Raw genomic sequence first — 18,337 nt, forward strand, 5'->3', positions numbered from 1 at the left:
CACTGTCAGCTCTTGGCAGAAACACTGCCTTCCCAGAAAGCTGATGTCCACACCACACTTCCCAAATGGAGAGGTTATTAATATATAAATAGCAGTGGTAACCCAGATGTTGCTACCCAACTGATACCTGCTCCCACCTATCCTAGAATCTGGGGGAGCCAGGGAGGCTTTTCCTCAGACTAACCCTCATGCTGAGTACAACTTTAGCTCTCATAACCTGATCTAGTGATGCTGTGGCCACACCCACCAATGTAGGGAGTGGGTTCAGGGTCTGGTTTGAGCAGTAGACAAAGGCTAGACTTGGAGGTCATAGGTTTAGTGAAGATGAATAGATTCAACTGTCTTGATTCTTGCTGTATCTTTGGGATCTACCACAGTACTGTCCTCAACCTAGGGCTCAAAAAGTGTAAGTCAAATTTAAATAAATTGAAATTATCCTGGCAGAGGCCCTTGTCACAAAGGTTTGGCTTCACTATCAGAGACTTAACCCCTGCCCCAATCTGTCCTTTCTTGAAAGGCAGGAACTGTTTGGACACTCAGTAAAGATAACAGAGCAAACAAGAACCTACTACAATCCATTCTGATTAGGACATAGAAGGAACTTAGTGGAGAGAATGGCTATGTCGAAATGGCCTGAGATCTCTGGTGGAAAATACCGGGGTAATTTTCAGTAATGCCCTTAGGTTTGTAGTAAGAGATCCACAGAGGGGTCAAGAGGTAGGGAAACTTCTAAAGATTTTCCTAAAGATGCATGTAGTAAGCCTGATGGAGGGGCCACCAAGCTCCTCTCCCTGAAGTGTGATGTCTTATCTTTTGTTGCTTGGGGTAGGACATGTGATTGGTCAAGAAAGGACACAAGGATGTGATTTCCATTTGGGCCTGTACTCTCCCATCCATGGAACAGAGATCCGTGGGAACTGGTGCAGAGTTGTGTGTGTGGGGGGGAGTCACAATAGAAATTTGGGTGGAATTTTCTATAGTTAGAAATTATTTGAATGCCTGTCTCTGTTTTTGCAAACAGAAGTCCTCAGGGCAGGTTCCATAGGCTTCTCTGGGCATTGGCTTAAGGAGGATGAATGTGTGCAGGCATGAGTGAGATCAGCAGAGCCATCCCAAAATGCCTCTCTGGGAGAGTACAGAGGGACAAGAAAAACAGTATGTTTTGACTTGTATGCTTACAACTTGGAGAAACCATAGTTTCATTTATTTTTTCTTGTCATAACAAGCCTTCAGAAATGTGTAACTCTAATAGCAATGGGCTTAATTAGCCTTGTTGGGAGCAATGCATGAGTGGTAGGGCAGTAAACATTTCTGATGATGTTTGCCTGCTTTTTTTTTTTAATTTAACATAATGTAAGTAAAAACTTGCACATTGGGCTGGGGATGTGGCTCAAGAGGTAGCGCGCTCGCCTGGCATGCGTGCGGCCGGGGTTCGATCCTCAGCACCACATACAAAGATGCTGTGTCCGCTAAAAACTAAAAAATAAATATTAAAGTTTCTCTCTCTCTTTCTCTCTCTCTCTCAAAAAAAAAAAGACTTGCACATTGCAACAGGAAAGGAATTATCAAGTAAATTCTGTACCTTCTAGCCTTATTCCTTTTTCCTGCTCTACCAAGAACTATGGCCAGTTTAAGATAATAGTATACAAAGTGAGATTATTCAGGCCAGCCCAGATGGGCTCCTGAGAAGGACAAACAAAGATCAGATGTGTTGTTCATGCCCTCATTCCAGCCTTAGGCTTGCTTGGGGAGCTGTCTGATTCCCCATGTTAGTGGGTGGTGCCAACAAACTTTAGCCAGGAGGGAAACCTCTGCTTCTTTGGGCTTACTTCATTTCTCTTCAGTTTTATTTCTTCCTTCCAAAAGAGGTCTGGGGGCATGGAACCAATTTCTTGAGTTGCTTCTCATCTGGCAGTGAGATAGACCTCAGCATCATGATAGCAAAAAGAGTTCAGACAGCCCTATAGATAGGAACCAGCTTTCCCAGCTTCCCTGGAATGGTCCAAAGCATAGACAATGTCATCTGGAACTGTCCTCAGCCATCCTTCCTATTCTCAACCACCTTCTGTCTTCTATTTTTCCTTGAAAAGTTTGTCATTCTTCTTCACTCCCATAGACATCTTCATGTTTGAATCCTGAATCTCCCTGTGGCAGCTGCCATGCTGAAAGCATCAGCCCAAGGTGAACTGGATTGTGGAGGAAACAGGAAATACTGGGTTTGAGCTCTGTCCTCCTCCACTTCCTCTACATGTCACCTTGTTTGTCCTTGGTCCAGAAGGCCTCAGGGTATAGCTGCTAAGGTCCTGCTATTTCCTTATTTTCCCAAGACTTGCCTTCCAGTGACTAAAATAATCAGGCCTTTTCCTATCTGGGTAGATTTCTTAATGATTCCATTTTTTTCCCTCTGGTCTTTTATAAGTGTTTGAGAGCAATACTGGTGAAGCTTGTAGATACATGGCCGACCAACCATAAGTTCCCTCTTAGTGTGGATTGAGTCTTCTCCCATCTGGCCTTTACAAAATGTCTGTCATGTGTCATATGTCATGCCTAGTGGAAAAAAGATATTTTCAGCTAGTGAAGCTTAAGAGGCTGGGAAACTCCTGCTGTTATGCCAGATTTGTGGGACCCCAATAGACCTACAGGAGCCAAATCTGATGCAATCACACAAGAGTCTTTATTGCAAGCTTGAGCCTGGACTCACAACTGTTCCCGATGCAGTGGTCCCAGGGAGTGAGTTCCGGTCCTTTGTCCAGTGAGATTTTATAGGTTTTGAGGGGATACACTATGCATCACAACATCACACAGCAAATCATTCTATTCCACAGGAAAGTCAAACAACAACTCTTGACATTTGGGTAGGGGTGATTGGTTAGTACAAGAGGGGATTCCTTTGAACTGATTGGTTTAGGCCACGAGGGGTGTACATGCTAAACTACATGGTTTCCCAACATGTTATCAACCACCATAAACTACTTGGGGGACATCTGGCATTCCAGGTATTTTCCCTGTCTCATGCTGATTGGAGGTTGCTAGGGGGATTGCTGCAGACCTCTCCTGTTATTTACAAACAACTCAGCTGGGTGGGTATGTGCTTAGGAGTGCTCTGTGGGTTTTTCCAAGGACAAGGGTCACACCCCCCTTCCTCAGGACAGGCCTTGAGGAAGAAGCTGCTGTTATTTATTTATTTTCAAAGATGGAGTCATATCAGTTTCTCACTACAGGGTCTCCAAGTCTCTCCTGTCTCTGATGGGGCAGCAGCTGGACTTAGAAAGGAATCGTACCCAGACATGCCACATAGCTGGTTTGCACAAACTGAAAGATTTGTTTTTTAACTGCTGTGAAGACCAGTCAAGCTTAGTGAGTTCACTAAATAAGAGGACAGCTCATCAACAAACCCTCCAAAGAGGAAAAAGTGAATGCATCCTCATCATTCTTCCTGTTACTTGTTACATCAGTAGCCTAAATATGGTGATTCAGGAGCTATAACCGAAATTCTTTCTGGGGTACCTTTAAACCTGGTGGTTGGTGGATCCCCTAAAAAATGAAGGTGAGGGGCTGGGGCTGTGGCTCAAGCGGTAGCGTGCTCGCCTGGCATGCGTGTGGCCCGGGTTCGATCCTCAGCACCACATACAAAGAAAGATGTTGTGTCTGCCGAGAACTAAAAAATAAAAAATTCTCTCTCTCTCTCTCTCTCTCTCTCTAAAAAAAAAAAAAAAAAAAAAAAAAAAAAAAAATGAAGGTGAAGGAAATGCTCAGAACAGCATGGAGAACCATCAGTCCCTAAAGTCCTGCTGAAAGCCAGCCCAGATGATAGGAAAATTCAGACAAAGACCTTCTATTGAGGAGCCCAATCTAGATCAAGAGGAAGGAAATAACTGTCATGATAGGCAAAAGGTGCAACTTATGCAGTCAAGGGGAAGAAATAAAGAATGTCCATGTGCTTCTGCTCTTTTCAATGCTTTATTCACTCAAATCACTCAATACAATTTCACTCTATAGGTTCTAAATCAAGAAAACGAGAATCCTTAATGCTAGGCACTGTAATAGATGTAATCAATTCACAGCAAACAATTTTAGATTAATTAATTCACAGAAAACAATTCTAGATTAATTCTAAGAATTGCAAACACACTTAATCATGATAGGCTCATAACAGACATTCCCTCTGCAAGTGTAAGATCAAAAGTCTCAAAGCCTTAGGCTTTAAGTCCAGCAGATGCACACTCACTTAAGACCTTGGTGATCAAATTAGGAACCAAGGCAGGCTTCCCCTGGGATGGAGCTGACTGGTCAAGGAGAGGGTTGGGTGGTAGGGAGAAGTTGAGGCTCTCACCAGGATCAAGATGTGGCTGCAGAGTTTGAGAGCAGTGAGGAAAATGCAGAGGATCAGCAAATGATGAAAAGTGTTGGGATGACAGTCCAGGTCCAGGTCCTGGTCCTCATCAGGCTTTCAGCATGAGGGCATCAGTATCAGCTGGCTGAACATCTGTTCATTTGCTCTATTATTTATACCAAATTTTGGGGCTTTGCCTTCCCCCCTTTCAATCCTGATCAGTTGCCACCAGATCTCCCAGTGACATCACTTACCCTGGGGTTAAAACATCTGGTCTGGTGGTCTCCACCCTGATCTTTTTGCCTGTCCCTCTTATTGGGTGCCTTTCCCTTTTATTGGGTGAGGACAGCTTTCCAGAGGCTTCACTCTGAGTTTATCAGGGTGGGAAGAAGTGACTTGTTTGTGCTTGAGGACCACGCTGGAGGGCTCTGTTAGGCATGCCGGGTGAGACTGCAGGTTTCAAACTGGAGTTTTTTTTTGAGTGGCTAAGGCACAGACCTAAGGCCATCCTCACGATGACCTTTGGGACAGAGAATAAAAATAACTGAATCAAAGCTCCAGACAACCAGGACCAGCACTTTTCCATGGTCAGTAGAAATCCCTAGACCAAATGTCAGGGGTGGAAGTAGATAAGGTAGGTATGTTCCTGGGGATTCTCCTCAAAGGAAATGGTATTGTGAGATTTTTCGAGAGGAAGAGCATCAGTAACTAGCTTTCATATCTTCCTGGATTCACTGTCCTTGTGCCCTTTGTCACCAAGGCAACAAAGAGGTCTGTTTATAGTCAGAAATCCACTCTTAGGAAGGCAACTCCCAGACCTGCTGGCTGGGTAGGGCTAATTACCCCCACAGGAACCAGGACATGTTGATTTCAATCTATGAAAAGCCACAGCTCCTGTGTTTTTCTACAAAAACAAAAAATAAACATCTTAACTGGACATGGTGGTACATATCTATAATTCTAGAAATTCTAGAAGCTATGAGGCAGGAAGATCACAAGTTTGAGACTAGCCTGGGCAGCTTAGTGAAACCCTGTCTCAAAAAAAGCGGGGCGGGTGGGATGTATATAGCTCAGTGGTAAAGTGCATCTGGGTTCAATCCCCAGTATAATAGGAAAAAAAAATCTTTTCATCTTTCAAAGAAGCTCAACACATACAAACTGGTGGTAGTGAAACCAGAACAATCTGGGTTGGGACAAGGTTAGACCACTGATCTGTTCATAGTGAAAGGTATGGCACAAAACTCCCAAATTCCAGACCGCCGCAGGAAAGATAATAATACAGTTGTCATGTGCGAGCCTGGCACTTGTCCTTGTGTTTGATCTACATCAGTCACTCCACCTTTATGAGTGCCTTTACCAGAGGAGATGCTAATATTCTAATTTTGCATTAGGAAATGGAGGCTCAGTGAACCCAAGGTCCCCATCTAGAGAGTGGGAGGGCTAACATGTGGACCTGTGGAGCCTAAATATGTGTACGCAGTCACCAGACATTCCTGAAGCTGAATTAAATACTCTCTAGCACAGGTGGAAACACAAAGCAAGGACTATCATAACAGGTAGAGAAGCTCTCCTCATCCCAGAAGTCCCAGTAGTTCCAGGCAGTGTAGCCCTAAAGGCAGCAGACATTAAGGTCAGGAGAAAACACCAGAAAGTAAGGGGTTTGAATTTCCTATTTATCTTACCTGCTCCATCCCAGAGTTTGAGAAGAGCAGTTCAGAAGGCCCTGGGCCTTCTCAGAACTGAAAGTGTGGGTCTTGTCCCTCAGTGCTCACTGGGATCCCTGATTATTCCAGGTCAAACCAGAACTGCTGACATCCCATGTGATATTAGGAGAATTAAAATGGGTTGTAAATGGGTCCAAATTATTCAAGCCCTCTACACAGCCAGAAATGGTTTGGAATATAGTCTGGATCTTCTAGGAAATGTTTTCCCTCAGGAAAGTACCTGAGGCTTGTGTGAGGAGCCTTAACACTGGTCTGCAAAGGGGAGAGGTGGAGTGGAAAAGTAATTGGTGAGCTCTCAGATTTATGAAGAAGAAACCTGAGCTACTTATCTAGACAGTCCCTAGGGGGCCATAGCTTAAAGTTTCTGAGAAACATCAACTCCTCTTCCATTCATCCCCAAGGTCACTGTCCCAGAGCCTGATGAGGTAGGTGGTCTTCTAGTTTGTTTTAGGCCAGCCCTTCCACCTTTCTCAAGGGCACTTCGTAAGACTCCGGTTTTGTGGGAGTGGGCCCCCAGATAGTTCCTACATTGACATCTGGATGGCCTTTGCTCCTTTCCTGACCTTTGAGAGCCTCACAATGCAGTCCTACCACCTAACAATCTCTCTATCTCCTTCAACGATCTTGGGCCTCAGAACATACTTGTTCATTTGCCTTTCCAACTCGTGCATCCTTTGAGACCAAACTCGCGTGGCCCCTCTCTGGAGCCTGTCCTCGCGATGTCCGCCTCACGCTATCCAAAGGAGAGTACCCCCAATTCGATTTTCAGTGAACATAAAGTCTTACAGGTCTCATGGGTCTCATGCAACATTGCTGCTAGCCCCCTCCCTGTTCCAGTTGGCACGCGCCCGACGTATCTGTCCCTGAGGGCGCATGCGCGGGCGCCCGGCGGCTTCCCGGCGACCCCGATGCTGACGCGTGGACACGAGTCTTCTTCGCGGGCTGGCGGGAGCGCGCGTTTGTTTGGAGGCGCGGCGGGGTGGGGGGCGGTAGTTCAAGGAAGGTGGTGTGCGGCATGCGCATGCGCAGAGGCGGGCGGCAGAGCGAGCCGAGCTGGGAGATGGCGGCGGCGGCGGCGGCGGCGTCTAGAGTGTGAGCACGGCCCGGGAGCCGCCGGCCCGGGCGCAGTGCGACCCCGACCCTGCCCGTCCGCCTCCCCACCATGGGCAACGAGGCAAGCTTGGAGGGTGGTGCTGGCGACGGGCCGCTGCCGCCTGGAGGCCCTGGCCCTGGCCCGGGCCCCGGTACAGGGAAGCCGCCTTCAGCACCAGCTGGCAGCGGACAGCTCCCCACGTCGGGCACTGCGCGGGCCACCCCAGGACTGCAGGTTTCAGGCGCAGGCCCCGGCAGGTGAGTGCGCGTCTTGGCGTCCTAGGGGCGGGGAGCTGGAGCCTGAGGCTGGGGCCGGGGCCTGGGATCCCAAGATCTAGTGGACAGCAAGGTTGGACGTCTGGCACTTTAAGCCCTGTCAGATTGGCATGAGCTGGGTGGAGGCGACCCTTCATTTCCAGCCAGTCCGCCTTGGCAAGGCAGGATGGCAAGTCCAGGATCAGTCGGGTCCTGCAGACCATTACTTCGTCACGAACCCCAAATTCTTTTCCCCCTGACGCCAGGGCCCAACCGCTCAGAAGGGGCTTATGTAACCTTAGCCAGGTCCCTCCAAGCAGGGGAGCAGTGAGATGGAAAACGCCTTCGCTGTCTGCCAGTGTCTGCATGTGTCCATTGTGTTGGGCCAAGGAAAGAGCACAATGGGAGTGGCTGTCAGGGAAGATAAGTGTCACTGCGAAGAACGCAGAGAGATGGAATTAGTTGGACCATGAACTTGGTCTTATGCTTTCCTTAGGCATTTAGCGGCTGTAACCATTTTTTGGGAAAAAAAAATTACCCACTGGACACCAGTAGGCCCAACAATACTAACAGGGTCACGTGCTTTCACCAGGGCTTAGTGAATTACTTTCAGGTGAAACAGAAATGCTATTAAATTTTCTAGCACCAGCTATGCTCTTTTTGCCACCTCAAACCAGTTGGGGGGGGGGAGCTGAAACCCACATAGAATGCTTTAAACAGAACATATCTGATCAAACACTGTGAGACTGCTTGTTTTGCGTGTTTGCAACCCAGAATCTGCAGAACAATCAAGTTGCATTGAATGCAGTGGAATGGAATGTTAATATATAAGTCAGTAGACTGAAAACTCTGGAAAACTACCTAAGATCTATGCAGGATAAAATGGAAGGCATTATTTTATACCAAATAATTCTGGGGAGTAGCAATCCCCCTTGGGGGGTGTTTCTAGTCTATATGAGGCTGCTGATTAATGTTTTTTTTTGCCTTTTCTGTGTGGGAGCACATAAATTCTGAGGGAGCATAATTTTTGCTTCTTCAGCTGCCCAACTGTGTCTCTTACATGTTTATTTCCTTATGTGTTTTATTTTCTTAGACAACTAATAGTGGTGAAAGGCTCTTAGTAGCCTGAAACCTGTCACAAACCAAGCCAGCCTGTGAGCATCCCTTTTAGAAGTAGAATTTGTCCATTTTACATTAGCTGTTAGAGTAATGCAACTGGATAGCACATGGCTCTTAGCACAGCAAATGCTGTCCATCTTGCTGCATGTTGAGTTACTGTTTGGGTTTTAGCTTGAGGGAGACTTACCCAAGCTTCAGTGCTCTCCCTCCAAGGAAAAGCTTCTACAGCTGAATGGAAAAACACCTTGTTACTGGGAGCTCTCTATGTGAGGAATTTCCCATTTCTCTTTTGGAAACCAGACAGGATGCTCTGCTTGTAGTTTATCAGATGTTGCAGAGCCAAACATGAAATTTTGGAAAGATTTGGGCAGCTTAGAGGCAGATATATACTGCTCATATTCCTTTCCATTGTCTCATTTGTACTCCATCTGTGCATTCTGCTTCAGGGCAGATCCATAGATTGCTGTGGGTGAGGGGCACCATGAAATATTGCTAGATTTAGCAGTCACACAATTTCTCACCTGGCTGTGGGCAAGGCTCACACAGGGGCCTGTGGTGCTAAGGTCCCGTGACTATCAGGCTTAGGAGGTAAACTAGCTCTCTGTCAACAAAGCTAAGGACTGGGGACCCTTAGGAGACATAATTTACTTTTTCCAGCTGATATTTGGCATATCCCAGTCTCTCAGCTGAGCTGCATGGTCTTTCTCTCAGTATAGGAATGGCTACTTCCTCTCACCAGAGCATCTCAGGTACCTGATACCAAATTTAGTATATTCTGTTCTGAGATGCTGCTGAACATTGTTGGAGGAAAAATCCCTGTGACATGTGCCTCTGGGCATTCAGGAAAGAGCATTGGCTCAGAAACATTTATTTCTAGCAACACTGTAGATTTTGGATCAGTCAGAAAGCTCAAGGAGGTAGGTAGAGAGTCAGGTAAAGGGGTGATCATTTTTCTAACCCCAGAAGGGAACAAAACTGAGGTTCTGAGAGAGTTGAATCCTGGTTCTTTCCTACTGCCATATTACATCTTGTCATCCCAAGCTGAATTAGTCTTTTCATCCTCATACTGAGATGACTTGGCTGTATGAGGGGGTGGCCCCAGCATTTGCTGCTGAAGAGCTTAATCTGAACCCCATGAGTAGCAGTGCTACCACACCTATAGTATTGCCTCTTAGCCCATTTGGATGATAGGGAGCTTTGGCCACTGGGGTCCAAAGGAAGGGCTTTCTGTTTCTGGTTTTAGGGTCTATACATGCAGTTTTATAGACTACTTTTCTCAAGGAGTGCCAGATTAGGAGAAGGCTAAACTCTGTTTCAGGTTTCACTCTCAAGCTGTATGCCCTGGTGTGGGCTGCATCCTCTTAGAGGAAGAGGTGTCTTTCATTCATTCATTCATTTCTTCATTTATTTATGGAGATGTGCCTAATGTATAGTGGGGTGCACAAGTTGATGGAATTTTACCTGTACATACACCCATGACACGTTACCAGTTCAAGATATAACCTTATCTGTACCCGAGAAAGTGTCTTTTTAAAAATTTACTGAAGGGGCTGGGGATGTGGCTCAAGCGGTAGCGCGCTCGCCTGGCATGCGTGCGGCCCGGGTTCGATCCTCAGCACCACATACCAACAAAGATGTTGTGTCCGCCGAGAACTAAAAAATAAATATTAAAAATTCTCTCTATCTTTCTCTCTCCTCTCTCACTCTCTCTTTAAAAAAAAAAAAATTACTGAAGGGCTGGGGATGTGGCTCAAGTGGTAGCGCGCTCGCCTGGCATGCATGCGGCCCGGGTTCGATCCTCAGCACCACATACAAACAAAGATGTTGTGTCTGCCGAAAACTGAAAAATAAATATTAAAAAAATTCTCTCTCTCTCTCTCTCTCTCTCTCTTTAAAAAAAAAAATGTACTGAAGAGCGATATAGACCAGTGGCAGTCTGTATAGTATACACCAGTCCTGTGGATTTGAATATGTTTTGACATCTGCAAATTGATCTACAGTCAATTAGCTAAGGAATGTTTACCAGCTATCAGGATCAAGCATTTCATGGAGGTTCTGGAAGGATATATGGTAACTTCTCTATCCTCTAGCACTCAGAGTCTGTTGATCAGGTAGCTCTTGAAGAGCCAAATTGTGGAAGAGCTCTGGGAGAGATTGTGGGTACCTTAGAGTCTGAGAAATGTCAAATAGGCAGTTTTTGTTGTTGTTTTTTGGTCCTGGGGATTGAACTCAGGGGCACTCAACCACTGAGCCACAACCCCAGCCCTTTTTTGTATTTTATTTAGAGACAGGGTCTCACTGAGTTGTTAGTGCCTCACTAAGTTGCTGAAGCGGGCTTTTAAAAAAAATTTTTATACCTTTATTTTATTTATTTTTATGTGGTGCTGAGGATCGAGCCCAGGGCCTCACACGCACTAGGCGCAGGATCTACTGCTGAGCCACAACACTAGCCCCCAGAGGCTGGCTTTGAACTCGTGATCCTCCTGTCTCAGCCTCTTGAGCTGCTGGGATTACAGGTGTGTACCACTGTGCCCAGCTCAAATAGGCAGGGTTTTTTTTTTAAAAAATTTTTTAAAAAATGTTGATGGACCTTTATTTTATTCATTTATTTATATGCTGAGAATCAGACCCAGTGCCTCACACATGCTAGGCAAGTGCTCTACCACTGGGCCACAACCCCAGCCCTAAATAGGCAGTTCTTACAGAAGGATTGTCAAGTAGGAAGAGTGGAGAGGCAGAGCTAGGCTTCAGGAGAGGGAGAGACCTAGGGTTAGCAGAGGTAGAAATAGAGAGAAATTAGATAAGAAGTGTGGTACACTGGCAGGAATAATGAATAGAGAATGAGACTGAGTGCAGGAGGCTGGGAAAGAGTTGGGGCAAAGCCAGGTAGAACCATTTTTCCCTCATTGCCCATTATGATTGATTCAGTTCTAGACTGTATGCCATGGAGACATCTTGAGCCAAAGTCACCTGGGCACAGAGAATCTGGTCATTTGCTGGAAGGTGGGCAAGGCTGCTCTGAGAACCACACCAAAAGTTCCTTCCTCACAGTGGATTTATCAGACATGTTGTCTTTGGTCTGGGATTGTCTTTATTGCTTTATCAGATAACTATCAGGCTCTAGAAAAATATGGGATGAATTTGTAAAGAATGAAAAGAGGGCTGAGGTTGTGGCTCAGCGGTACATTGCTCGCCTAACATGTGTGAGGCCCTGGGTTCGATCCTCAGCACCACATAAAGAGAAATAAATAAAGGTATTGTGCTCATCTACAAATGAAAAAAAAAAAAAAGAAAAAAGAAAAAGAAAGAAAAGACCCAATTCAGGGTTTGTAAAAAAAGATCCTTTATCATTTAGAGATCTTGTTTGACCACAGTAGCTGGGTTTTCAGGGAGGGCATGACATACACTAAAGTGATTTCACATTTGAGTGGTCATGATGTTAAAATTTTAGCCCAATCCAACCACTTTTGCATTTTTTTCCCTCTTCCCTCCTCTACACATCTTGGTAGTAGGGATTGAACCCAGGGCCTTATGCATGCAAGGCAAGCAATCTACCACTGAGATACATTCCCAACCGTTTTTAAAATTTTATTTTGAGATAGGATCTCACTAAGTTATCCAAGCTGACCCCAAACTTGTGATTGTCTTGACTCAGCCTCCTGAATAGCTGGGATTGTAGGCATGTGCCTGCTCACCCAGCCATTTTTACTTTTTTTTTGTGTGTGTGTGTGTGGATTGAACCCAGGGCCTTGTGCCTACAAGGCAAGCACTCTACCAACTGAGCTATAACCCCAGCCCCATTTTTGCATTTCCTGAAGGGGTAGCTTTGGTAAAATAGTTGTTCTCAGCATTAGTATGACTGATAAGATGCTGTTGATTAAAAAAAAGTTATAATGGAGAGACTAGGAAGGGAGAGGAGATATATGTATGTGTTTATATATGTGTGTATGTATAAATATCTATCTCTCTTTATATATTTACTGTGGAATATTTCAAACTTACATAAAAGAATAGTCTAATAAACTCCTATGTTCCCATTGCTTAGCCACAGCTATCATGAACTCAAGGCAAATCAAATTTTATCTATCTCTCTTACCCCCCACTTGCCACAGAAGCAAATTCCAGACATCCCAACATTTCATCATCAATATTTCTAAGAAAAAAGGGCTTTATAAAAACATAACCACAATATCATAATTACATTTAAATAGTTACTAATTTCTTCTTTTTTTGTATGGTGCTTGGAATGGAACCCAGGGCCTCATGCATACTAGGCAAGTGTTTTCCTCTGAGCTTCATCCCCAGGCCAAAAGTCTCTTCTTCTTCTTTTTTTTTCTTTATTAAATTATTTATTTATTCTAATTTGTTACACATGATGGCAGAAGCAATTAATTTCACATTACACATATAGAGCACAAATTTTCAAGTCACTGGTTGTACACAACAATTCCTTCTTTTTTTTAAAGGAGAGAGAAAGAGAATCTTTTTTTTTTTTTTTTTTGGTAGATAGACACAACACAATGCCTTTATTATGTGATGCTGAGAATCAAATCCGGGTCCTGCCCGTACTAATCGAGCGCTCTACCACCAAGCCACAATCCCAGCCCCCAACAATTTCTTCTTAATCTCAGCAAATATTCAGTCCTGTTTCCATTTTTCTGTGTTTCTGTGTCTTATGACATACAAAAATGTGTTATTTTTATAGTGTTTTTTTTTTAATTGCAATGCATTTGTCTGATACATCCCTATTTAAACCTAAAGGTTTCCTCTCCTTTTTTTCCCTTGAAATTTGTGTCTTAGAGAACTATGTCAGTTGACATGGTAGTGTATGTATGTAATGCCAGAAATTTAGGAGGCTGAGGCAGGAGATTGTAGGTTCAACAACTTAATGAGACCCTGTCTTAAATTTTAAAATAAAAATAAAAATAAAACAGGGCTGGGATGTAGTTCAGTGGTAAAGCACCCTTGGATTCAATTCCTATTACACAAAAAGAGAGAGAAAGTACTAAACAAACAAACAAAAAACCCCAAAAACCTACAGAACAGTTTCTTTTAATCTGGACTGTGCTGATTGCATCCCTGTGATGTTTCTCTGTCCATATTTTTCCTGAAAACTAGGAATTAGAAGCTATTTGATTCACATTATCATTATCATTATTATTATTGTTATTATCCTTTTTGTGGTACTCAGGATTGAGCCCAATGTCTCACACATTCTAGGCAAATGCTCTACAATGAAGCCCATATTTCTTTACTAGGGATTGAATCCACAGGCGTTTACCCACTGAGTCACTTCTCCAGCCCTTAAAAAAAATTTCTTAAATATTTTTTTAGTTGTTGATAGGCATTTATTTATTTATTTATTTATTTATTTATGGTGCTGAGAAGTGAACCCAGTGCCTCACATTGCTAGGCAAGTGCTCTACCACTGAGCTACAACCCTAGCCTTTCCCCAACCCCTTTTATTTTTTATGTTGAGACAGTGTCTCACTAGGTTACTTAGGGTCTCACTAAGTTGCTGAGGCTGGCTTTGAACTTTCGATCCTCCTGCCTCAGCCTCCTGAGCAGCTGGGATTACAGGTATGTGCCACCATGCCCAGCTGGTTCTGAGGCAAAGTTTTTAGGAGCTCCTAGAATATGTCATCCCTCTCTGTATATGTGAGTAGGATTCTGCTAGAAGATAGTATTGGAGTACTTTAATAAATCTTCCCCTTCTCACGTGTCTTGCATTTCTGAATGGGGCCCTTTCCTCTTATGAGGGTTGGGAAGGGCCAGACCCTGCTGTGTGTGAACTACTTGAGAGGAATCTGTTCTTGGATACTGTAGGCTATGTACTATTAAGTTGGTGCTGACTGTGTAGGTAGACTGATAAAACTGCTATTACTACCATTACTGTGATGACTGTTTCATCATAGATATTAGGTGTTTTATTTCTCACTCTACTTGTCAGGCCTTGAAGTTCCTACAAGCCCCATCTGTCCTGGACTTACTTGTTCTTCCTTCCTGATAACTAACTTGTTAAATGGTGAAATGGTGGCTGAGACCTGCATTCCTACAGCAAGGACTAAATGTCACTTTAGGATGTGAGGCCTTCCTGCTAAACTGGGACTTGGAAAGCAATATAGCTGTGGATTCCTGCCCTACTCCTGCTTCACTTGGTGCTGGGGTGTGTCATGCTGGTATAGATACTGTATTAATAGGACTCACCCAAGTACCTTTCCTGCAGAGTCTTTTGCCATCTCTGTCAATCAATAAAGTGATGAAGTTGGCCATAGTTGAAGAATGAATTGGGACCCTGGTCTATGGTCCTCTGCCTGTGGTAGCAGAAATGAAATTCTGGTGTCCTACCCTCTCTGTTTTCTACCTTTCAGATTGGACCTCTGGTGGATGGGGTGTCTGTTGGCCCCTGGCATTCTCTGACAATTTGTCTTATTCTTAGGTTCTGGTCAACTGAGCCTGTGGGGTAGGGCTGGTGAGTGTGTTCCCTAACTCATCTGTGCTCTACCTTGGGCCCTAGGCTGCTCGCAGGACTTCTCTGATCTCTCTTTCCCCTTATTTGCTCTATGGGCACCTAAGATTCTGAAGAGAGCCTCTTATTTGATATCTCATTTCTTTCTAATAAGAATGTCACATAGAGGGGCTGGGATTGTGGCTCAGTAGTAGAGTGCTTGCCTAGTATGCGTGAGGCACTGGGTTCTATCCTCAGCACCATATATAAATAAGTAAATAAAATGAAGGTACTGTGTCCATCTACAACTAAAAAAAAAACTTAAAAAAGAAGGTCACATAGAGGCACATTGGAAACTTATAGGTTCTCTGGGTTCAGATCCACAACTGCCTGGAGAAGCCTGGCTGCTCCTGAAGTAGGCAGAGCTGTTGTCAGGCTCAAAAGTGAAGAAGAGATTTTCCTGATGTTAAATAGAGAGGTTGGCTTCTGTGACTTGGTTCCAAGTGTTGAGGAGATCAAAGAGCCCTACCACCTTTTTATGTAGGGATCACCTCACCTGATCCTACCTGAGACTGCCTCCTGTTTCCAGAGGAGCCAGAGCTCTTCAGGGGCACTGGCTCAAGGAGGGAGTTGAGTTACCCAAGGATACTGAGAGAACCCTTATGGTGAGAATTGAACCCAGTGCCTTGGGTGCTTTGGAAGAAAGGGAGGGTAAGGAAATTTTCCAACAGGCATACCATTACATTCCTATTACCCTTGTTACCTGCACTTAGAAAAAATTTTTTTTTTTTTTTGGTGCCAGGAATTGAACCCAGAGGCACCAGTGAGTCACATCACATCCCCAGCCCTTTTAAAATTTTATTTAGAGACAGGGTCTTGCTAAGTTGCTTAGGGGCTTGGTAAGTTGCTGAGGCTGGCTTCAAACTTGGGATCCTCGTGCTTCAACTTTCCAAGGTGCTGGGATTACTGGTATGTGTCACTGTGCCTGGTCTTAAATTCTTAAAATTTAACTCATTTTTAAAATTGACAAATCTGAGTGTGGTGGTGCACACTTATAATCCCAGCAACTTGAGAGGCTGAGGTAGGAGGATTGTAGATTTGAGGTCAACTTCAGCAACTTAGAGAAAACTTGTCTCAAATAAAAATAAAAAGGGCCAGGGATATAGTTCTGTGGTAGAATATCCTTGGATTCAATTCCTGGTGTCACAAAACAAACAAACAAATAAATAAATTTGACAAATAAAATTTGTGGGCTGGGGATGTGGCTCAAGCGGTAGCGCGCTCGCCTGGCATGCGTGCGGCCCGGGTTCGATCCTCAGCACCACATACCAACAAAGATGTTGTGTCCGCCGAGAACTAAAAAATAAATATTAAAAAAATCTCTCTCTCTCTCTCTCCTCTCTCACTCTCTCTTAAAAAAAAATTTGTATATTTTGGGGCTAGTATTCTAGTTCAGTGGTAGAGCACTTGCTTAGCATGTGTGAGGCACTGGGTTTGAACCTCAGCACCACATAAAAATAAATAAATAAAAAAAGGTACTGCAACTAAATTTTTTTAATTGTGTATGTTTATTGCAATACACCATGATGTTTAAAGTATAATTGTGGAATGGCAAAATCAAACTAACAAACATATTCATTACATTGCATATCTTTTTTGTGGTGAAAATAGTTGAAATCTATACTCAATTATTTTTAAGAACATAGTATCTTGTTATTAACTGTAGTCAACATGTTGTACAGTAGATCTCTTGAATTTATTCCTACCATCTAACTGAAAGTTTGAATCCTTGACCAACATCTTCACACTCTCTTCTCCTGTACTTTTTGTATGAGGAGGTTGTGCATATTTTTACAGTTATAGTCTACTTAGAAGAGGGACTTTAAAAAAAATTTTTTTTTTTTTAGTTGTTGATAGACCTTTATTTATTTTACATGGTGGTGAGAACTGAATCCATTGCCTCACACATGCCAGGCAAGTGCACTACCGCTGAGCCCCAGCCCCAGCTCAGAAGTAGGACTTTCAAATGGAAGTTTATCCGTGTATTTAGGAAACCTTCTGCTGAGCCTGTTCCTGGGTAAAATGAGAAACTAAGGAAGGAGCCCAAAATGGGCTCTGCCCTCATGGGCCCCATGGTTTTGGGGGAGAGAAAGAAGCACTTGTCTAGAACTTTACAGTCAACCTTCTTTTCCTTAGTTAGGATTTGCTCCTCTCTTCTCTTTGTCTCACAGAGGTATGATATATGAGAGCATTATTTAAAGGGTTTGTATTATTTCATATCCTAAAATAGTAGAACATATATTTGTATAGTGCTTTACAGCTTACAAAACACATTCACAACATTAACTTATTCTGTTGGGAACTCCAAAGGCCTAAGATGAGAGATTTAGAAGAACAGCCAACTAGCAGACTTCAGCAAACCAAAATGCCACACATTGAGCACAGCTGGAGAAATGTATCATTTCCTCACCTCCTGCTCAGATAAGATGGAAAATTTAGCAAGAGGTTAAGTAGGACTGTGAGGATGGGAAAGAGATCAGAAAGTAGGACATTTGGACAAAGGTTGGAATGAGAAATTGTGGCAGCATCCTGAATGGTGGTCCGAAATTCAGGTTTTAATCAAACTGCTATTCATGTTGGATAGGTCTTTTTTTTTTTTTGTATGTGTGTGTGTATGGTACTGGGGATTTAACTCAGGGAATTGCACATACTAGGCAAGACCTCTGCCACTAAACTGTGCCCCTAGATCCTAAGTCTTCATTTTTTTTTTTTTTTACCATTTCTAAAATGAAAAATTTAACTAGATAATCTCCAAATAATTCCTGTAAGAGTAAAAAGGAAAGACTATGCTTTCTACTGTTTAGCCTCTTTGAATTTAGAAAACAAGGTCAAGGTCACAAGTCAAAATTACAACATGTACCAGTTAGGTATGTTTGAAGCAGCTGTAAATGAAGAGGGCTGCTTGTCCATTGTGACCAGAGATTTTTCAGAATGGATAAGACAACCTGACAATCAAGCCTGGAGACAGGAGAGGGGCTGGCTCACACCCTGCCTCTGGGTTGCTTCTGGTAGTCAAGGATTCTTGAAAAGCTGTTGGCCTCCTTGTGCAGGGTTGGCTGGCCAACCATCAAGACTTCAAACCAGGCCTGCAGGGCCTGCTGTTTCTGGTGGTGCTCTGCTGCTTGTCTTCTGAATATTGTTCCACCCACATCCTTCATGCGCTCTGGCAGCAACAGTGAGCCCATTTCCAGGGGAGCTGAAGTTGGCCAAAGTTTTGTGGTGGGGAAGGCAGGGCATGGAAAGCACTAGCCTGAAAGAGACTTTTGTTCTGTGCCTTTCAGTTGGAAAGTTGGGCAATTGGGACTT

At 43.9% G+C, this 18,337-nt stretch overlaps 1 protein-coding gene across 1 annotated transcript in view; it reads left to right on the plus strand.

The window, feature by feature from the left end:
- Window positions 1-7,219: 7,219 nt before the first annotated feature.
- Window positions 7,220-18,337, plus strand: part of Bsn (bassoon presynaptic cytomatrix protein) — a 98,432-nt gene continuing 87,314 nt past the window's right edge. Inside the window, exon 1 of the mRNA XM_026384007.2 lies at window positions 7,220-7,371. Coding sequence (XP_026239792.2) covers window positions 7,220-7,371 — 152 coding nt within the window. The remainder of the gene's footprint in view (window positions 7,372-18,337) is intronic.

This window comes from Urocitellus parryii, chromosome 2 (genome assembly GCF_045843805.1).
Source record: "Urocitellus parryii isolate mUroPar1 chromosome 2, mUroPar1.hap1, whole genome shotgun sequence".
NCBI lineage: Eukaryota > Metazoa > Chordata > Mammalia > Rodentia > Sciuridae > Urocitellus > Urocitellus parryii.